Below are 22,924 nucleotides of genomic sequence, written 5' to 3'. Positions count from 1 at the left end.
ATGCTTATCATGGGGGCCACTGATACTTCTTTGAATTACAACAGATGCTCACCAGAGCTTTGAATATACCTGTTATTGTCCCATTTATCCACTCAAATGCTAAACTGGGGTGGAGAACAGCATGGAGGAGACAGATACGGGAAGGAGGTGGGGCAGCATTCACTGAAGCTAAAACTTAATCATTGTAGGCTTCCACTGCAGTCAGGAGAAAAGCAGTACTCACCCCATAAGCAGCACAGAATGAGTATCGTTTCTCCACAGAAGCAGACAACCTTCTAACTTTGGCAGGCAGGTCTGCCAACACTTTAACATGCCCTTCACCAAATTCCTTGTTACACCTCTTCTACCCACCATGCACATGACCCTCATCCTAAACAGCAAGCACAGCCTCGATGCTACTGTTTGTCCAGAGGACAAGGCCTTCTAAAACAAGCATCTCAGAATTGCAGAGCTTTCGGAAGGAGTACCTCTTGGTAAAATATTTACTTGTGCAGACGATTCAAGCATGAAACATGACTCAGTTTAAAATCAATTTAAAATATTATTTTTACTCAAACAGCAGGGCTCAAGTAGCAAGGTATTAACTACTGTATTAGAGACACCCACCCTAATCTTACCACTGGTATTTTTATGGGCATCCTAAGCAGCTAGTTTTCAGGAAGAAAACGTGTAAGCGTTCAGATGTGAATGAACACTAGGAGCTTTTCCTTGCTTTTATTTTTGAACATAAGCCAGCTCTGTAACACTGAGGTACTAAGCTTGGCAATCTTCTGAGTATACCACGTTTTTCAACTTAAACAGCAGCACCTTTAGTGTCTAAGGGAGATACTGATGGTATTTTTAGTTTTCATCAAAAATAATGTTTTCATTACAATATATTTGAATATATTTGAAACTAAATTCCTAATATTATTTGCTAAAATTAACAGATATTACCATGACAAACTGACCACGGCATTTTGCTAAAATTCATGTACTTAAAGTGTTGTGGCAATTCAAAATGGTGCAAAATATTCAGAAGTAACTAAATAAAAAGCATCAGAAGAAAAGCTTTCCCCGTGCTCCTGGGTTGCAATGATTTAAGACGTTCCTGTAACTTGAGAACAGGAACATAGTATTGTGTCAGATAAATTTAAAAAAGCAAAGCTACCCATATTTTTAACCCCCCCCCCCCCAAATAATTTTCAGTCTGCAAGTGAAATAACTCGTGTTCTGGGTCATTTCCTACTCTTTGCAAGTATGATGCAAACTGAAGATATTCTGCATGTTGCCAGCAGATGGCATTAGCGAGAAATTAAATAAGCAATATGAGATCAGACAGTTCAAAAAAAGTTTCTACACGTGCACAGTTAAGTTACATTAAGAGATCAACTATCAAACATTCTAAGCGCTAGTCATTCTTCTTTAAAAAGTCCTGTCTCCCCATCCATACCTTTTAAATACTGTTTTGCTTCTGACTACGTAATAATAAAAAGAAAGCAGGTTTTGGTAACACCCAAAATACAATCAGTCCTTTAGAATCTGGGGCCATCAACCACTTGTATACAAACGGGAAAGAAAAATCTCAATAAAGCTAAAATCTTCTAAGGCAGGTGTGTATCTCAGCTTTCAAGTCACGGTATTTCCTGCAAGTATCGAAATTCCAGATGAAACCTCTTGCTCCAGCAGGATCAATCTGGCACACGACAGTTTCACAGGTCTAATTGTCAAGGTTTGTTTTCCTTTTGCACCAGTACATGTGAGCAGTATTTGGCTGAAGATCAGCTGAGATGAAGGAATGTAATGTATTTTTTCTGAAAACCAGTATTGCCTACTTCTGATGGGCTTCGCTACCTAGACAACAAAGACTGAGCACTATCTTCTCCACCAGACTGGGTTCTGCTACCTTCAGCATTTTGTAGCAGGCCCTGTAAGTACAGGCTGGCCTGGTACCTGTAGGAAGTGGCAAGCTTCCCACTGTCCTAAAATATATACTAAAACAAGTAAATCCTTGTTTCAGCAACAGTCAAGGGATGACAAGTTTTCATTTAGTGAAGGCTGCAGCAGCAGAGCAGTACCATAAATGGCATTTCACTATGTGTAGCCTATACTCACGCTCTAAACTAGACTAATGCTCTTTTAAGCCAGGAAGTACATTTCGAACCTTCCCAAATAGCTGGCTCTGCTTACTATTACAGTGTCTTTAACAGTAAGAAGTCATATATTCATCTTTCATTTCACTTAAACAGGGGAAGTTTAGACTGGATATAAGGAAGAAGTTCTTTACTGTTAGGGTGGTGAGGCACTGGAATGGGTTGCCCAAGGAAGCTGTGAATGCTCCATCCCTGGCGGTGTTCAAGACCAGGTTGGACAGAGCCTTGGGTTACATGGTTTGGTGTGAGGTGTCCCTGCCATGGCAGGGCGGTTGGAACTAGATGATCTTAAGGTCCTTTCCAACCCTAACTATTCTATGATTCTAAATAAAGGCAAACTATGTATGCGTTCTGACTATTATGGCACTACAAAGACAAATGCACCACTGGAGAGCTCATTTAGATACAAGTTAACATAAGAGACAGAACATTTCACCAGTTCAGTGATCTTAAGGTCCTTTCCAACCCTAACTATTCTATGATTTTATGATTCTCAAGGTGTTCAAACTTTTAATGAGTTAATTTTCCATGTAGCTATTTGCTATGATAATTAAATTAATATGTGAAGCTACATAATCACATAAACTATCCACCTTTTTAATAGGCTTATACCTTAGAGTGAAGCATAAGGAAAAAACTGTAGGCACTAAGAGTCTATCCTAAACTATTTTCCTAGGCTCCTTCACCTACATAATCAGGTTTGCCACTCCCCCATTCCTGTGTCTGCTCATGCTTCAGCAACTGATGAAGCAATATCAGACCTGTCAGTCACAGTGAAGAAATTCCAACTCCTCCCTTTTCAGAAAACCCCAGAACTTGCTCAAAGACAATTTTTATCACTATCAATACAATGTATATCCAACTTGCTACTCTCTAGCAGAAAATGTACAAAATACATGTAAATCACATCTATGATGACAGAAAAGGTTTACAACTGTGTAAGATGGTAGGTTAGAGAGACACCCTTGTGCCACACTTCAGACAGTGACACAGCTTTTAAATAAGTGTAATCCAATTCACACAACTACACATTTTTCAGCATAAGTATTGCAGAGATGACAAGAATTAATCTAATTGCTAAGAGTCACTTAACATCTGAAAAAAAAGTAGCTGCTAACTGGGCTGCCATGCTGCAGTATCAAGCAAACAATACACTGAGAACTCTATCTTGTTTATACTAACAACTATATTTATTTTAATTTCAGCATAGCATGCTGTGTGTGTAAGGAATGTCAGCAACCTCGGGAATCATGACCTTCTCTAAACATAAAAGAAAACCACAGAAAAAGATAATGAAGAGACCTGTGAATGGGTCACTGAAGTTAAAAAAGTTTCTGCACCAAAGAAACTAGTGTTCGCGATACAAGAGATCAACAAAACAGCTTTAGAAGTTTAATGTGACAAAAAGCTTTAAACTGCATATTCTTGGTTTTCTTTAGATAAATGAGAGAAACATCCTTTTAAAAAGCTGCTCAAGAGTTCTGCTTGCAGGGCATAATGTTTCATTCAGTTTTGAAGGAAACCCATTAGCTTCTTAAATTTAGTAGTATTACATAGCTCACTCTCAAGCAAAGAGAGTAAGGTATTTAAATTTTAGTTATTTATTGCACCTGTTAAATGAACAACCATTTTAGGAAGCATATTTCCAATTTCTGAAAGATTTTAAGCATGTATGTAAAGGAAGTCTAATCCATTGTTTCAGCTTCTGAAACAAGCAAATGCATTTTTGTGGTAACCCAAGATAAGGAAAATCTTTAACATTACTAAACAAAGGTCCAGAGGAAGGCACAGAGTACTAGCATCTCAAGTGGTTAAAAAAACAGAACAAAAAAAAAATCCAATCCAAACATACCAAAACTCAATTTAATATATGATCAATTCAGTATTTTAATAGATGCAAGAAACAAAGTGGTGTGCTTTTTCTGTATGCATATGCAAAGAAGTACCAAAGATTAACCATGGATTACACAAATTCTCTTTATCTTTAAACTATAGTATCTTTTGACACTTATCTTTTCCAAAAACACTCACCTGTCATATATTCTACTAATACAAAAGCAACAGAGAAAACAAGAAAAACAAACAAAAAACCAAAACCCACAAACAAAAAAACAACCAAAACCAGATACTATTCTGAAATATGCAGAGCTCAATAAGGTAAGGTACCTATGTACAGTGGTGAAAGTATAACACCACCTCAGTCTTTTACCTCTTCAAAGTCAAGTTATCCAAAATGTCATTTATCTTCTCACAATTCCACGGGTAAGTCAGTAACAGACACAAAGGCGTTTGACAGGAAAAATCTCCAATCAGAGATCAACAATACCTAAGCCCTAGCCTATCCATACTCTAGAGATTCGGACAATACTAGAGAGAAGACAACACACAAAAAAACCAACCCCCCCAAAAAACTAACAACTCCCTGCCAAAACAAACAAAACCCCACAACTCCCCCTCAAAACCTCCTAATCCCAGAAATTCACCATGCTTATTTCATGTAAAGAAGGTTTCCTGAATTCAGGATTTCGTTAGCTCTTTGTAATCCTTAATAACCAATGATTAACAAGTAAATTTCTACTAGCTTTTCAACATAAAAATTTTGGGAAAACATGGTATTAGACCATTCAGCTAAGCAAAGTATTTTAAGTATGAAAAGCAAGTGAGGTAGCATCTATATTTCTTCATCTGATAAGCAAGGAAAATATGCATCTGTAGAACACTTTAGCTTCTCTTCTTTGCTCCCCCTGAAGAGGAAGAAACTGACTTACATTAATAACTGTCACTTTATTCTTAAATAATCAAAGATTCAATAAAACTAAGGAGACTCCTAAAGCTTCTCTTTCAGCTGCATGGAAAAAGTAGAGCAGGGGCAGGAGAAGAAAAAAAAAATGGTAAGAAAACTTACAACTTATGTTCACATACTTACTCTGAGCCTGCAGCCATTTCCAAATAAGAAGTATCTGCTGTGTCAACCCCCAACGGGATCACTATGCTCATGACGTTCGTTTCTGATAAATTCGATTACTACGGAGTCCTATGCATTGGTATCCAAAACACTGGGGCATGCCAGCCACAGTGCTCATTGCAAACATCTAAGTGCATCCACAAACCCTGTTAAAATAAAAACAATGAAAGAAAGCAGAAGATTGAGTCAGTTCACTTTAAAACCAGGAAATTTTACATCACATGTTTTTTAACAAAATAATCACTTTTATCTGTTGCAATGATCTCACCAGTTTTATTTTACCCAAGCAAAAGGAAAATATTCTATCTTCTTCAAAAGTTAACTTCAAATACACTTATTTTTTAAGACCTTGATGATCTTAAAGACTTAATATTACAAACTGACAAAAATAGTAATTTAGTGAATGAAAGAAAATAAAATCATCGCATTCACTGAGGTGACAAAGACTCACTGAATGCAAAGTACATTTGCTTACTGCTGTGTGCTGACAGAGCCTAGTTGCTGTACCTTTCAGCAGAAACCTGGTTACAGAATTTTTCAAGTATTTCTTAGCATTGTTCACTTTTGTTTTGCACTTAGAAACACCAAAACAAAGAAAAACAACACCAAACAAACCCACACAACTTTCTATGTCCCTAATACTAAGGCCTTCAAAGGAAACAATGCCATAACTTCCATTCAGTACTTTTTAAAAACCAAAATCATTCTAATGGCTCACAATAGTAATAGAAAACAACTTCCATCCCATTTTAATAGATCACCATCAGGAGATATTATACCCACTGGGTGCCACTGCTAGAAGTGATTTTTTTTTTTTTAAAGTAGTAAACTGAAAAGCATCAGTAGCAGCTTTTGACTGTAGAGCAAAGCTGCAATTCACTCGACCGTCAGAAGTAAACACAACAATCCTACCTGTATGCCAGTCACTCCTTGTCTGTCACCCACTGAGTAGGACAGAACACCCAACCAAGTCTAAGAGAGATATACATAGCACCTCAGCTGTCCCTATTCACAGGTCAGTAAACTAATGCACCTTTATAGACTAATCCACAAGTTACTAGGCAATTGAAGCAAAATATCCCCTATCTTCAGTAGCTGCACAATGTGTAAGTGCAAACTCCTCCCAGAATTTCAAGAACACAGACCACTTTGCAATGAAGCACATACAGTACCTAATAAATACACTTCTCCCGTCTGACAAAGCATAGTATCTTAGCTGAAGTCTCCAAAAGCCCAGCAGTTTTGAGATAAACATATTTTAACACACTCATTCTTGTCAAACACTAGATTGTCAAGAAAAAACACCTAATGAGCCTGTAGTAAAAAATGGGGCACTTACAAAAGGGAAATCAGACAAGCATTGTGGATTTAAATCTGAATTTGTGTCTTTTATTGATAAAGTCAGTATCTTCAGGATGATGCAATGGCATCTACAAGGCATCTCTAAGATATGAGCTTGCAGAAAGTCATCTAACTTCTTAGAATTTATCTCACTATATAAGTTTGACAACATCAAACATCTTGGCATGCTCTGAAGTGCCTAAACCTCATTCTCCCTCTAGACAGCAGAAGTTCTGTCTTGGTCCCATTACACAAGTCACCAAATACAATCAACTGGAAAGCAACCAGGCCACTGGGTTATCTCACTTTCCTCATTTAAACACTGACCATCTTCCTATCAAATACCACAAATGTCAAATTGTGTCACTAGCTACACATGAAGTTAAGGGGAAATCACAAAATTTTCAAGAATATGCAGGAAGAAAAGCTTGTTAAGCCAAAAGCAGGTATAGAATATTATTAGTACCAGGCATAAAAGAAATCACAAGCACCTGTTTACAGTTTAAGTGACCACCCATTCTGGCACCACAGTCTACTCAGAACAGACCCTTGAATATCCTCATCTACAGCTTACAGAAAACATCAGATTACCATTTTGCTCTCCTAAAAAAGTAAAAAATTTATATTAATGCCTACCCAATAATTGAAAGGAAACCATCAATTTAGTCCTCATAAATCGGTTATCACAGGTTAAGGGTTGTTCCACTGCCATCTGCACCTCCACTAGCAAATCATCACTGTAACACATTTTATGCTTGCTACTACATAATTCTGAAAACCAGTTTTTACGTATTTCCAAGTAGGTCTAAAAGACATCATGGACACCACTGCTGGGATCATGATCCTCACTTAGGATGTTTCTTGCTCTTAAAACTGATTTTGGTGGTGGTATAGTTTTTCCTAACTGAATGCTCTTCAAACGCTTCCAACCAGGTAAAGTAACAACTGGAAATTAATGTAGGAAAAAATGCCTGGGAGGCTGATGGAAGTGAAGAATCTGCCTTAGACAGCTGCCTCACGGGCTGTGACACCTGCAAACCTATATAAACAAGTAAGACTACCCAGCATATTCAAGTGACCTTCGCTGTCAACACAGAAAGATGCAGTTACCAAATCTGAGAATCAAGTGAAATTTGTTTGGATCTTTTAAGTAAGGCGGAGGAAAAGAAGAGCACTGTGTGTACGTTTTTAGAGATGTGTATAGACAGAAAATTAATAGCTAATGCATGGTACAAATAATGCCATCATCTCTGACCAAGCAAATGCATCACCACTCTTGTAGGGAAGAAGAAAAAAAAAAAAAGGGACAGGGTACAGAGCCAAGATAAACTTTTTGCAACTGAAACACGGCACTAAGCCGTAGTCAGAATTCACTTAAAAATTCTGAAACTAATCTATGCAGAATAAAATCAGGAACTTGAATTAAAATTTTGCCAGTGTTAAAGTGAAGTTGTTTCACCTAAAAGGAAGCAGAGTATGATTGTAATACCACCTCACTATTATTTACCACTTTAAGTTTTCAGGTCTTCACCATGCTCACAGAAGTGCAAAACCCTGCAGTGCTCTTCCTCTGCCTAGAGTTAAGAGGAAAGACGGCAGTCTCCAGCTCACAATACCTACACAGACAAATTAACTCAAACAAACACAGGTCATTATTTATTAGTAGCAATCCTCAACGAATTCCCACAGTGGCGACAGGGAAGACCCAGAATAAATTCATTATATGATGCCCACTTATTAACAGAACTGTGACCTTACAGGCCATCCAACCATGAACTCGGCAGTGATGTCAGATTTGGGGTGAAGAAAATCTTGTCATGACACACTAAAATATTCCCAGCATTTTTACTGGATTATACTACAAAAATTGTAAAGTTCAGAACAGAAAATAATGTAACCACTGGGGATCTTTCTTCCTTACCCACCTTAAAAGTGAACACTTATCCTTTGAAGCCTGGTATTTAGATGAGTCATAAAAATACTACCTGATATCATAATACGGAACTATCCAGTTTCTGCAAGTACCTATCTACTTCAAATCATTATTCTTTCACAACTCTGACAATCTGTCACCCATGGCCTTTAAGAAACTATTTTCATAGATGCATTTCATCTAAATAATTGGCCAGGAGGTGTGAAGGGTGCTAGAGAAGTCTGCCTACAATCCAAGCAGATTATACATACCTTACTGTTTAAAGAAAGTCTTTCTTCAAGCAGTACACTAATTTGAAAATTAGGAAGACCACACTGGTTCATCCAGTTAATTTTAGGATCATATGGTTCAAAGACACTATATAAAAACTGCTGGTCCAATGACCAGCACTTTTTTGGGCAAAGCAGCCCATCTACTGTACCTCAATCCCAACAGTAGAGGCCCCCCAATTTTGTTAGGGCCCACTCTACTCTGTTACTGACAATACACTGTAAGCTTTGACAGAATTTTGGCAATTTCTTAGATTCATGAAATTTTCTTCATTATCATCCTACCAGCACAGCTTTATTGTATGAAAACACACTCCTTATTTGAACAAATTTTGCTTTTATTTAATGGCTGTTAAAGGGTTTATCTTGCCTGAATAATATGATTTTTATCAGGGGTGGAGGGAGGTGATAACAAAACCAAAAACACACACCAAACCACTTATCTTACGCAAGATCAACCTTCTGCAAGGAACCTATCACACTTCATCATTCAATCACATTGGTTTACATTTTCTATGGCAGTTCCTGCTGTCTCTAGAGAATACACAGGAGCTTTCTCATTTAACAGCCATATCTAGTCTAAAACATTTGAAGCTTCACCATACTTCTCATGATCCTCTTCGTTTACGACACTAGAACAACTGTTTTAAATGAATTGTGCTCTAACAACAGAAGTGTAAGAGCACAATACATTCCAGATTACTGATGTGTGGCTTTGTACAAAGAACATCATTTATGCATTAAACAAGAGAAAATAACTTACATATTATCCCTGAGGTATTCCACTTACACAACATTATTCTGTGGTCTAACAAAGACCACATGCTTCCTTTATGCCATGTCCTTTTAAGATCAATTGTGTGACAGCAGAACTAAAAACTTTACTTTTTCCCTAGTACATGGAGGGAAAAAGAAAACAAAATATAAAGGGCTCAGCTCTTGAATCAGAAAGTAAATGGGTAATCTTCTGAAATTACATCTCTATTTTTGAACCTAATGCTACAGAGTCCAAACATTCAAAATGAAATCCAGTTGCTATAATCAGATGTTGGCAGAAAGGCACTCCAGGCCTACTTTATCAGCATGTCCTTTTTTCCCTGCTTCGACTTGCTTCTTGTAGGACCATCAAAAGATACATAGAACAGTTTCAGGAAATGAGCAGATGACGGATCACCTAGACAGAAAGTACACTTGAAAAATAAGAACTTGAAGTCTAGCCAGACTGTCCAGATGACTCCAACAAGGTTTCATAATCCTAGCTATCAATCATCCTCTAAGTGTCAAGAGCCCAGACAAATTCTTCCATGGCATTTTCCATATCACTTTCTTTTTGTTTCTTTGTTTTTTTTTTATGGGGTTTTGCTTGGTTTTGGGGTTTTTTCCTAAGAAGGTAGGAAAACTAATTTTTTAAAACACTTAGCTACTTGCATTTTCTTTTATAGATTCAGAAACTGAGTTCCCAGTACTTACATTCAAATAGAAAGTATCAATATAAATCTTATCAGAAAACTCTGACTTACCTTTATTTTTATTAACTATGAAGCATATTTTTCAAGCCAGAAGAGACCAAAGAGTACTGGGAACAGTACAACTCACATGGTTATATGCTATACTGGTAGCTCACCTCCGCAAGATATTTAACCTTTTTTAAGGGAGAGGGAAGAGGAAATAGTACTAAGCAGGCTGTCAGAATCTATTCAGTAGATGCAAGAATACTAAAGCTCTCATATGGGGATGCAAAGCTTCATAACAATTGAAGGTAAGAGGTTGTGGCAGCAGCAGTAACAACATTTTTGCCTTAATGATAAAAAACTTACGCAAAAAATAATGCATCAAGGTAATATCATATACTTATTACAATAAGGTGGGGTATTTTGTTTGCTTAGGGCTTTTTTTAAAATTCAGATTTACCCCTAACATTACAAGAAAACAAGGGGGAGGAGGGGGAGAGAAATCTGGTTTTACTATTCTTCTTAATACATCTGACAGCTTTTACACAGACATTGTCATTGTTCCTTGTCTTTCCTTCCCCATAAATCAATTTCTACATTCTATTGTCACGTGCTAGATACTGGAGACAAAAAGCATCTAGCAATTAGGGAAAAAATCCACTATGAAACTTAGGAACAGAACTCAAAACAAGGTGCTACACCACACTGTTTTCCAATTTATAAAGGGACATCAAGGAAATGAAGTTTACAATTAAATTCTTTTTTAGATCAAATAAAAAAAAATTTCCCGTACTCAAAGCACTACACTAATTTTGCGAAGTTGATCACTAAATCAGTTCGAGTTTCTCACGTCACTAGGCATTACAAAAACATTGAGTCTTTTTTTTCCTGTTTTTAGACTTCAATATACATCTGAAGTTCTTAAAAAATTTCCTCTAGCAACTGCCTCTCAGTCACCACCTGCTGACAATTACAAGATAAATCAAAATTACCATTACTATACTATGCCTACTCTGCATCTTCAAGGTCTATACACAAAATGCAAACATGAAAAAGGTGAAAGTGATAATTTACCCATATTTAGTGAACTGAGTAACTGAGAATAATTACCACTCCTGAACATCTGAAAAGTTACAGCTTGTGTTTCCCAACTAAGAGAAACAGGCAGTCCACCCCATGTTTAAACACCTGAGAACAAGTCAGAAAAGGTCCTCTTTTTGCTACATCTGCTAAATTAAGAGTATCAGTAACCCCACTGACTCACATCCTTTAAATACAGGAAAAAAAAAAGTAAAAATTTCCTGGAGCAGTATTTAAGTGTCAGAATACACACAGTGTACACATGAAGATTCATTTTTAATGGATATGCACAAATCTAAAGGAATTAACTTGAAGCTTACTGGAACAAGCACATGAAATTGCAGAAACAAAGTTATTTGTACAGTCCATTTTCCACTTGTGCATGGACAGAGGAAAAGAGGAAGGGTACAGAATTTATCAGATTTACAGATAAAAATGATTCAGACGTAAAATACACAAACTAGTCACATGACAGTCTTGAGTCAAGCAAGACATTTCAGTTCGACCAGCACATGATGCTAATCTGGCTGTAGCTTCAAGTCAATTTGAATGTAAAAATAACCTACCAGTACTCAAGCAGCATTAAGCCCAAACCAAAACTCCATTTGCTCCCAGTAGAAAATTTATGCTACTGCGGGTCCAGGTTGGATCCAGAGAGTCATACAGGATTCACTCTGAAACTAACTACAGTTTCCCATGTCAACATGGGAAGGCAAGACAGAAAGGCTTCCAAGGTCATACTACTCCTTTCAGACCTCTGCTGACTCCTGCTGATCTTGGTGTCAGTGGTTCATATAAGTCATCTCAGGTAATAGAGACAGATGACCAAAAGGTAGTATTTTGTTCGATTTTCTTACCGCATCAGGAAGTATGGTCTACAAAGTCTGCTGCTGCCTTCCTTCCCCTTAAAAATGCCCTTTTTTTAATAAAGGAAGGTAGGTAAGAATGTATTTGAAGTACTGATACTCGATACAGCACACAGGAATGCATTTATGTACCTTAAAAACTGAGATACCAAATCAAGCCTACTACGTACACTGAAAAAGGGAGAAACGGAATATAAAGGACAAACACTTAAAACCATCTTCTATGCCTAAGCCGCATTTTTTGGAGCACACAATTTAAACATTCTCCTCTTGCCTCCCCCCAGTTACATCACACATGTATACACATTTTGCAATCATTAGCAGAAGCAATTCTTGTCATGCCTTCCTTCAGGTTTACAGGCCAACAATCCTAACCTGTAGTCATGGGAACCACCCTTCCCACAAAGAAACACACAAGAATGGACCTAAGAAAAGTCGATACACCTATGCCCTCACACAATCTATACAGGAGAAACCCTAGTAAAAATGCACCTATCAATACAGAGTGCTGTGGTCCACAAATCCAGTGTGAAAAGTCCTGTCCTGAACTGTCACAGAGTCAACAAACCCAACTTTCCCACTTGGCTTCCTTGCCAACAATTTTTTTTTTATTATTTTTTCCTAATAGAGGGAAGGAGTTTACAGGGAGAAAAGAGAAGAAAACAGTAAGAAGATTTTACTAAAAAAACCCTGTGTATTTTGCTAAACTTTTGCTTTCTACTACTGCTCTGAGCACTGTCTTCTCCATACAATAGGTAGGGTATTTGGAAAACTAGTGATAGAAACTGACATGTTAACGCTATACTATAGATATCCTTCAAACGGTGAACTGTTCTGTGCACTGTGTGCATATATACGTATACATATGTATTAACACACAAATCTAGAAAAATATATGCAGTGTGTATATATGTAACATAAATACATATATCAAAGTAATCTGAATATTTATTGCTGCCTGTTTCTAAGGAGATAAAACACCTTTCTTTAATCAGACCTAGAAGCATAATACATGAATAACTGACTAATCTTACACACAAGGAAGTTCTTTCTCTGCTTCCCTCAACGCATTCCACCATAGTACAGATTTTGGCAAAAGATTAGGAGGGATCTCCAACTTCCAAATGTTACACCACTGCAGTTCCAGTATGAAGTACGCAGGCTTAGAAATAGCTGTAAGCCCAAATTCAGACCTTTGCTACTGTTTGCTGCTCTCTATGGAAACCTAGCAGATAAATCAGCAGTCTACTTCAAATTTGTGCCAAGATAAAAAAGGACAGTAGGTAAAAATAAGACACTACGCACATTCAAATACAATATGCACATTAAGACCAACTCCTATTAATCACACAGGAGATACAACTGGTTTCTTCTGTATTTGTAGTTTGTGTTCTAATATGCCCACTGACTTAATGCCCTCTATATCCCTCTCATAGCAGCATCTTCCTCATTACAGTCTTACCTGGTCCTGGCTTCTGCCACAAGCCCCTCAACAACCTATGCCACCCACACTGACCGACACTGTTACCAGTAAGGTCCATCTCACCTCCTCCTCACGGGCCCCATTAGCCAATTTAAAAAAAAATAAAATAAAATACCTGCTATGGCTGGTTTGGAGTTACACACAACAGATGCCTAAAATCATTATGCTGCTTCTCCATGCTTCTTCCAGAAGACAGCGCATAGCCCTTTTTCATCTACTTCTGGATTTTCGTTAAGCTTCAGAGATCTCAAGGGCACCAATTTTCTATTTCTATCAAATTTTGGTTGTGTTTTTGTGGGGTTTTTCTTTGTCTTTTGTAAGTTACTGGCTGCACTGACAGAGACCTAGTGCTCATTAGACTAACTTAAGAAACACAGCTATTACAGCCAAACTACTACAGTGTAAGGCTCCTCCTCATACTTTTTTTTTAATCCAGAGCCAATACAGAGTAAGAACAAGTATGGTGAAGTAAAGAGTTCATTAGCAAACTTATGAACATCCTGATACAATAAATACAGGACTTTACATTTAACAAAGACCTCAGTCAGGTCTGGAAAGACAGCCAAACTTCATGAACCTGTCCCGAGCTTGCGATCTAGAACGAAGATGAAAGAAACCCTGCCTCCTCCATGGTATCAAAGATTCATGCATAAACCCCCTCAAGTTTCCATCATGTAAGTATCAATTCTTCAGTATACAGATCATTACATACATTACACTGAGTGGAAAGCAAGCTGCCCTTTTAAGTATAAACCTAGAATCATTCAGCAGTAAAATTTCTGCCACACAGAAGAGCTAGTTTCCACTGGCCATAGGCTATCTTCCCTTTACTATCTGCCCCAAGAGTACTGCTCTTGTGTACTCCTGAAGTAGTAATGGAAAGCACTCTCCCTTGGATATTTATGCCCGTCCATTAAAACATGGATGACTTCCCCTTACCTCTTCTCTCTCTTCACTCCTCCTTTTCTTCTCTCAGTGGAAGTTAGACAAAATATGAGACTAGGAAGAGAAAAAGAGTGAGTGGTAGAATAGAAATAAGGGTAAATGCAGTTACAGAAAGAACAAGAATTAATGAATAGAAAGATCAGAGAAACGGCAAGCAGGATTATACAGAAAAACAACATATTACAGATTTGTGGGGTTTTATTTACAGAAATCAATTCCCAAAATCAAAAATTAACCGCCAATGACTTGATGTCTCTAATTTTGCAAGCACCTGCGATACTTCTTAAAATAAACCACACACAAAAAGGCCTAGCCATTCAGAAGTTATTATTTGAGCAGGAGAGTCAATGAACACAAAATACAAGACAAGTAGAACGCAAGAAGAGTAAGAGTAAAGAATACTTTTTAATTGCAATATTGCTTACTGCTTGGACAAGTATCTACTAGCTACCGAACTTTAGTGTATTTTAGACTAGAAAACAGAAATCAAAATTCAAAGGTTAAGAAAATAAATACAGCAGTTTCTCATTAGAAACATTTGGACTTAAGTCAGTCTTTGTATCAGCTGTTTTACTGCAAACATTTGGCTCCATCTACCACAAAACGGTAAAGAACTGCTGATTAAACTTATACAAAATGCCTGTATATGACTTACCAATTCTCTAAGAAAACATTATTTACTCCTGTTACCAAAAGTTATTTTTACAAACATTTCAAAATATAAAGTGTTTCTGCCACGTACATACAGTCCATATTCTGTAAGAATACTCTGTAAAGGCTATTTCTTCTTTTATTAAATGTAACAGCACACGTCATGGTGATTCAGTTATGTAGAAGTCTAAATTCTAAGGCCCAATATTCCTTCCAAGAACAAGGCTTTTTGGGGGGGGGAAATGGGGCTACAAATATATACTGGTATTGCCTTCAACAATGTAAATATTCTGCTGCCTTCATGCAATCAAATAAAATAATACATTTATTTTTTTCTATGCTGCTTAATTAAGACTTGGGAGTCTATTGTAATTATTAGCTACCTGCTACAGAAGCCTCTTTTGGCTTATTTGAAGTCTGACATCTCAGGTAAGCAAATTTCTGATATGTTTTCACTTTAATTCTTTCTAGCAGTTGGAAGAACTCTCATGTAATTTTAACCACAGTTCAACCTGAACTATATTTCTTGATAACAACTTGGCAATATTCCAATGCTCTTTACTAAGATTTTGGGAGGAAGAGGGCTAGAAGGGGTGAGGAAACAGATGGAAGGACTATGTCATGTTCAAGGACAGCCAAAAAAACCCACAAAAGATCCTTCCTACTTTCAAGAAAAAAAAAATCCTTTTTAATTGCCATTATTTAGCAACATTGATTCACGCTAAGAAACTAAGATTCTATGCATTTGTAAATTTATACCTTTGAGTTTTCAAGGAAGATCTCAGTATGTATTTTTAATTGTAATACCAAGGACATGAAATGCATCATCTTACAATAAACACAACCAAGAAATTCTGCCCAGCACAAAACACAGCTTATAACTTTCAACATTAATGCCATGCAGAAGAAGAAAAAAAGATGCAGTTTGTCTTTTATTTGTCTTCCAGTACAGAAGATGTGATTGCAGAGGAGACAGGAGAATGAACATAATAAACAACACCAACTCTACAGTAATTCATAAAAATGCTGCATAACAATATTAAATAAGATTCCCATGATGTGTAGCTACCCTTCTACCCTAAGCAAAAAAAGTAGCTATATTACTTGCGAAAGCACCTCAGGGAGGAGCATTATAACTAGTAAAATAACTACTGTATTGTTTATCAGTTATATATATAAGTATCCACATTTCTTTCTTAATTCTAGAAACTGGTTTAGAAACCAACCAAGAAGTGTAATCTCTCAATACCTTCCTCAAAAAAGCTATAAATAAGTTGCTGTAATTCTCAGGTCTTTGTCTTCAGTTTAAGCAGAACCTACTAAAAAAACATTCCTCATTTGAAAAGTTTTCTTAAACCAACAGTTAAGACAGGATTAACTGTCTAGACTTGGAATATTATCTGTCTTGTGATACAGTTTTTAACACAGCCCCATTATAACAATACTAATTAGGAGTTAGCTCATTTTGTCCACTCAAGGCAAGTTAAAAGCATCACCTACTGCTAAAGAAAGAAAGCATCTTTAGACCTAGTCAAGTTAGAAGAGTTAAGAGTAGCAAACACCAAACCAAATTAAATATTCAGAGCTCTTCAAGGTAAAAGATACAAACCTACCATCCTGTATACGTTTAAAATTCTCACTTTGCAAAGACAGGATACTAATTTCATTACTTTCTATGACTGATGAAATAACCAACGATGGACAACAGATTACAGGTCCTTCCTCTTAAGTTGTAACATAAAGTACAACAGTGTCATTAAAATCTAGTCTTATCACCCTGTCTTTGAACTTGATGACAATTTCTTTTTGAGATAAAGATATAAAAGTGAATGATTACCCAGACTATGATGGCATAAAACACAACATGAAACACATGAAAATCAAATAAAAAGCTTCTATAAACCTGAGCCTGCACTATGAAGTTTTAACATTTACACCTACTGAAAACATTTACTTTAAATTCTATAACTAGGATCAACATCATTTTGTCATTTCCATACTTACCCTGATTTGTAAAACTGGTCCCTTGCAAAGCTCATCTAAGTTTTACAACAGTATATCTCCATCTAAGCAGTGTATGAACTATCACACGGAAGGAGACGTAGCACTCTTCCAATAAAGTATGTAAAACTAACATGCACATTTTACTTGCACAGGATACAAACTGTGTGCTACTTCAATATATTCTTCATTTGTACTTCTGAAACAAATAATTTGAGCGGGCGCTGTGATTTACCATAGTTCTTCCCAAATATTTTCATTTTAAACATAAAAAGAACACTTAAGTCAGACACATTAAAAAAAATATTCTGTACAGCAGAATTTTCTTCAAAGGCCTACAGATAATCTTAATTGTTAAAATTCTGAATCAGAAGCAGAGCTTCAATTCTTGCCTGTCTCATCAATACCACAATAAGATTTGTAAGACGAAATAAAAATAACTTCAGTATCTCCTAGCAAGTATATAAAATCTCGACAAGGTTTCTTTTATATAACTTGTTTGTTATGCCTTAAAGGTAGCAATAGTTTTGTCTCTGAAAACAACTATAGCAGGTTTTTTGTAGTAGGAAGGTCATGAGCAGAATTTTGGCTCCTCAAAGATTAGATTAACTTTTGTGGGTGTGATTCTTTGGTTAGGAAGAAAATGTGAAAACCAGTGTAGCTAGAAATATTAATCTTGCACCATTCAAAAACCCACTACGATTAGTATTTTAACTGATCCAGAATTTGGAAAAAAAAAAAAACAAAAAACTTGGGGTTTGGTTTTGGTCTTTGTTTTTTGTCCTCTGTTAATCCACATTTTACATATGCTGGAACTTTTTTTTTTTCTCCCCAGAGATATCTTAAGTTTCATTCACAGCAATAAATCAAAACTACTATTTGCACAGTGGAAACATTTAAACACTGTACCTGTTCCAAAGACACTGTTCAACAAAATTTTCTTTTTGAGAGATTCACAACTGCTCGTTTGTATGGAAGTTGTAAGGCAAATAACATACATGGACTTCTTAAGCATTTCTCCAGAAGTCTGAATTGAGTTTCACTCTGTATCTTCACTAATCTACCCCCTCCAACGCAATTTTGTTAGAATGTCATACAAAACCAACAAAATACTTTCATTAAACCTTCACTTGTTATTATTTGTTTAGAACAATGCCACAATTCTACAATTACATACACCACTCCTTAACTAAGTCCCACAAATGATCCTTCCTAAAATGAGTATTAGTATGCACACAAAATTAGACTGCCCTTAAATGTGAGGTCAGGACTAGAGACATTACACCTTTCAGTGTGACACCAATTTCTGTACTTCTGTTGCTCTCCAATGGAATATTAACAGTTGTGTGTGCTGAAACTGTACCAAAGATATGAGGCAATGCAACTTCTAAAAGTAATCTGAATTGTAAAGCTAAGAAAAAGTTTCCCTGGGTATAGTCTAAAAAGACAGTATTATTTCCCCTCTATTTCCCAGATGGCAAAAAAAGCTCACCCAAAAGGCTAAGTAACAGTTAAGCAGATTTTTCCTTCAGATATGAAAAGCTTAAAGATACATAAGTGGTTTCAGAACTGCAGCCTATATTACTGCATTTGTAACACCGTGTTTGTATGCCAGAAATGTCTGTCTTTCCTCTTTCAAGGAGTATTAGGGTTTTTTTTGAGGGGTGCATTTTATTTTTTATGAATATACTTTAACATATCAACATCAATGGAATTTAAAAAAAAAAAGGTAGAATTTCCTTTGTAACATTGTCTCCTTAAAACAATCACAGATCAGTTTCTACAAATGGAGAAACTGAGTCACAAAGGCAAACTGACTCACTAAAACTCATACAGGAAAACCCTAGAAGATCTCAAAATTCCCAAGAAGTTCTTAACGCATAAATTTGCAATCTGTAATGTAAGCAGTAAAATTTGTGTACAATGACTTAAATCTCTGGGTTTATTTCACCACCTCCCCACCTCACGAACACTTTTTGTAAACTGTACAAACTTATTTTAATCTTGATCTTGAGTTAGATGTCTGACTGAGAACACGACTGAGGCCATGACTGAGGCCATGAAGTTGGACTGCAGAACTGTGTAGCCCTCTAAATCATGTTTAAAAAGAGTTATTCACAAGAACGGGAACTTTAAACCTAGGGAGAGGAAAGAAACAGGCAAAAGGTTTCCAAAAAGGCCCACACATACGCTGTTTAGAATGCTATTAACGTACTTTTTAATAAACAGAGTAAAACAAGGTTTATTAAAAACATAAAATCCATACAAACAAGGGAGGTATGATGGGAGCATACATTACTAGACTATTAATGCATCACCTGGTGGTTGAAATTGCTCAGCCTTTGGCCTCAAAACACACAAAAGGCATGCATTAACAACACTTACTATCTTACTATCTTACTGTTCAACTCCAGGTATAGCTTAAACCACACATCAGTGCTTCCAAATGGTATCTAAATTAAAATTTTTTAGAGATTGAAGGCAGCTTTGGCATTTCAATACCTCACTTTCGATTGTTTAAATCCAGAAAGTTCCAAAGCTATACTAGAATAGGAATTTGTACCTCATTAAACCAAGGACAAGATTTTTAAAAGGCGCACGCAAAAAAAAAATTTTTGTTGTTATTGTTGCTTAGAACATCCAGTTTGCAGCCTCTATAGTTTGTATCAGAGTACACTACACCAACTACCAAATAATAAATCCTTGTGACCTCCCCCTCCCCCCACTCAAACATATTTATAGTGGTGATACTAAAAGGTTCATATTTCATTTAGAAAAAAAACCTAGAGGTTAGGAATGGCACTTTCCCTCAGTATTTGTATGTATATTACCACATATGTGATTTACATAGCAATATACAAAATAAATGGAAGGGGAAATAAAAGTGATACCAAGATCATATGGTGGCAGAAAAAATTCTGCATGTTAATAAAGTAACAGGTTATCATCTCACACAGTTTATTCCTGTAAGTATACAGTCCTTTTAGTGTTCTTGAACTATCAATACATGGAATTACTACCCTGATGGCCAGTGAAGGTATATCCTGGAAGGTGAATGATGTTCACAAATGTGATTCCACAAAGAATTTAGCTGACTGTTTTAGTGATCTTAATCCAGTAGTTATTTTGATAAATATTATGCTTTTATGTCGTTAATAGAATGCACAGATGTATGCTATCCATCACAAACACAGGAGCTTTTCCAAATTGTTAAACCGACATACATACTACCTTACAACAACCTATACACACCCCTCAAAGAAGCTGCTTCAGTCTGCTGCCTCTTTCCACCCCCCTTTTCCCCGACAAGAGTGGTCTCGTTCACTTGCCTTTCACACACATAACCAATAAAATTAATCAGCTGGAACACAGCATTTTTAAATCGCAGTAAAGTCAAGAGACATTTTGTACATTATTTGAACGGAACAGTCTTTTCATTTAAACGTAATAAGACTCTAATATGCTGCAGACAAACGCACTGCATGGGGTGTGGAGGACCCGAGCTGATTAGATTACCACAACATCAGCCTGAGGCCGCCATTTTTAGAATCTCTAAAGGACAAAAGAGGGAAATTAAAAATATTGCTCCACATTTTTTGTAAAGTAACTTTGAAAGTATAGCGACGATAGCCAATTAATCATGCATTAGAAGTACAGCCGTAGATATCTCTCTCTCTTCTCTGATCTGAGCCCTGAATAACAAAAACCTTTCATTATTATTCCTTTAAGGTACTGTAAATAAACAAGCTAAAACATTCCTATATCTAGATGCAGTACTAAACTTCTGCTTTTAACGACACGTAGTCTGTACCATTTTAGGGACCTCAGGGCTTTTAGCCACCGCACATTCCCCAATGGCTGAGCAGGGGGGAATACAGGACTTTTATAATCAGGCTACATTATATTTCTCCACCCTATTTAGTACTACACAGTGAACCGTTTGTTTCCCCTGCCCTATGTCTGCAGCAATAGTGTCTACCCCACCAATATTTATCTCTTTAGGAAGGAGACTGAAATGAGCCACCCAAAGAACGCGAACGCTGGCTGCAGGAACTGAAGAGAGGAAGGGATGCACCAATATAACTACTTACACCCTCAAGAAAGGGGGTGGAGAGAGTGATCCCCTTTTAAATTGGCACAGAAACTCTTGAGGACTGCTTTCCGTTCGTCCAGGTTACACCACGAGAGGAGATATTAGCAGGGAGGGAGGAAAGGAGGCGGGGGTGTGGAAGGCAGAGAGATTAGGCCTATAATGAGCCATTTTAGTACCACAAAGCAAAAAAATACAGGATGGAGGAAAAGGTTTCCCATAAGCTTAAGCAGAACTCAATACGCAGTCCCAATAACACACAAACCCAGTCTGAGAACCACCAGTTTAAGGAAGCGTACGTTGTCACATAATAGCCTCCTCTGGCTCCTTTTCCAATCATAATGCATAAATCTGGCGTAACTGCCAAAAAATTCTCCTCAGCTCCTCCAGTTACAGTAACCCGCCATATTCACAAGATATAGCGACAGCCTGCCATTTTTTAACCAAACCCCACAAAAGAAAAAAAACAAATTCAAGGCAACTTAAGCAGAATTTAAACATATTTCAGGGTGGAAAAGAGTTATACTCGCACCGAGGTTAATGATACGTTCCCGTCGTGTTTCACTCCCTTTTTGCCACCCCCCCCTCCCCAAAGCACCCACAACAGAATATGCTGTAATAACCGAAGACTCACCTGTAATGGTCACAGGCCAGGCAGCAGGACCCCTCAGCTGAGCCCCTTCTCTATCCCAACCAAAACAATGCAACAGCCCCACTGCGGATGTCCCTATCCTAGGTAGGACTGAACCCTCAGCAGGCTCTAGTAAAAGAAAGAAAAAGAAAAGGAAGGAAAGAGGAGACCCCCCTCCCCCCGAACCTAGCTCAGTGCGTAGAACCCTACGGGGACCAGCTCGGAAGCGCCTTTGCCTTGGGACCTGTGTACAAACCCCGCTGCCGCTGCTGCTCCCGTGTCTCCCTCCTTTCAGCCTCCTACGCTCCCTTCTATGTCACTGCCTCTCTCTGGGAAAATGGCGTCCGCTCTCCCCTCCCTCCCCCTGCACGGGGCTCACCCGCCCCGCCTGGCAGGGGCAGGGTTACCAAGGCGAAGCCAAATCGCCGCCATTTTGCTTATGGGCTTGGAGTGCAGCCTGTGCCCGCCGAGCCCTCAGTGTCCATTTTGCAACCTCGCTTTGCATGTTACGCTGGGCGTCCCGAACAGTATGGGCGCGGCCGAGACACCAGACTGCGGCAGGGGCTGGGCAGGGGGGCTGTGAGGAGGGGAGCAGGGTAGGGGAGGAGGGGCGGCTGCAGCTGGGGCTGGTGCCGGGGGCGATCCGCAGCCCCGTAGGCGCAGACGGCGGGGGTGGGGCGCGGGCTCTGTCCCAGGCTGTTGTGGGACCGAACGAGGGCGGGAGAACGTCTGACTCAGAACTGCGCGCTCTGAGGCACAAACGCCAGAGCTCCCTCCTCGCCTGCTCCCCCTCCCCACCTCCGGCTTCCTCCTCACGACCGTCGTTGCTCTCAGCGTACCAATCCTTCATGAGTCTCAACCTGAGGAGTAACAAAGTACGCGAAAAGCCGGGCAGACCCGCCGGATCTCACACAGGCAGAGGAACTTGCTTGAGGGGCGGAGAAGAGGGGAGCGAGAAAGGGGATGAAGCGGGAGGTGTGACTGAGGTTTTGACTGAATTTCTCCTGTCAGACACTTTAGGCTGAGAATTTTCCCCGAAATGCTTAAGGCTTGCATATAAGGCAAGTGAGAGCTGCTTTTCTTAAA

The 22,924-nt window shown here is 38.0% G+C and overlaps 1 protein-coding gene across 6 annotated transcripts in view; it reads right to left on the bottom strand.

Annotated features, from left to right (window-relative positions):
* The window catches only part of KMT2E (lysine methyltransferase 2E (inactive)), a 57,779-nt gene extending 35,318 nt beyond the window's left edge, over positions 1-22,461 (bottom strand). For 4 of the 6 annotated variants that reach the window (XM_057417799.1, XM_057417804.1, XM_057417803.1 and 1 more), the window contains exons 1-2: positions 21,842-22,461; positions 5,059-5,243 (exon numbers count right to left, since the gene is read on the bottom strand). In XM_057417799.1, coding sequence (XP_057273782.1) covers positions 5,059-5,129 — 71 coding nt within the window. In that variant the 5' untranslated portion in view covers positions 5,130-5,243; positions 21,842-22,461. Of the gene's footprint in view, positions 1-5,058; positions 5,247-14,459; positions 14,520-21,841 lie in introns of all 6 variants that reach the window. The other 2 variants (XM_057417800.1, XM_057417801.1) reach the window with 2 other exon arrangements.
* Between the last annotated feature and the right edge of the window lie 463 nt (positions 22,462-22,924).

Source organism: Pezoporus wallicus, unplaced genomic scaffold (assembly GCF_028554395.1).
Source record: "Pezoporus wallicus isolate ANWC-B61680 ecotype Strahan unplaced genomic scaffold, APGP_CSIRO_Pwel_v1 contig_5542, whole genome shotgun sequence".
In the NCBI taxonomy this organism is placed as follows: domain Eukaryota; kingdom Metazoa; phylum Chordata; class Aves; order Psittaciformes; family Psittacidae; genus Pezoporus; species Pezoporus wallicus.
Note: the sequence above shows the minus strand (reverse complement) of the source record. Positions and strands in the feature narration are given on the sequence as shown.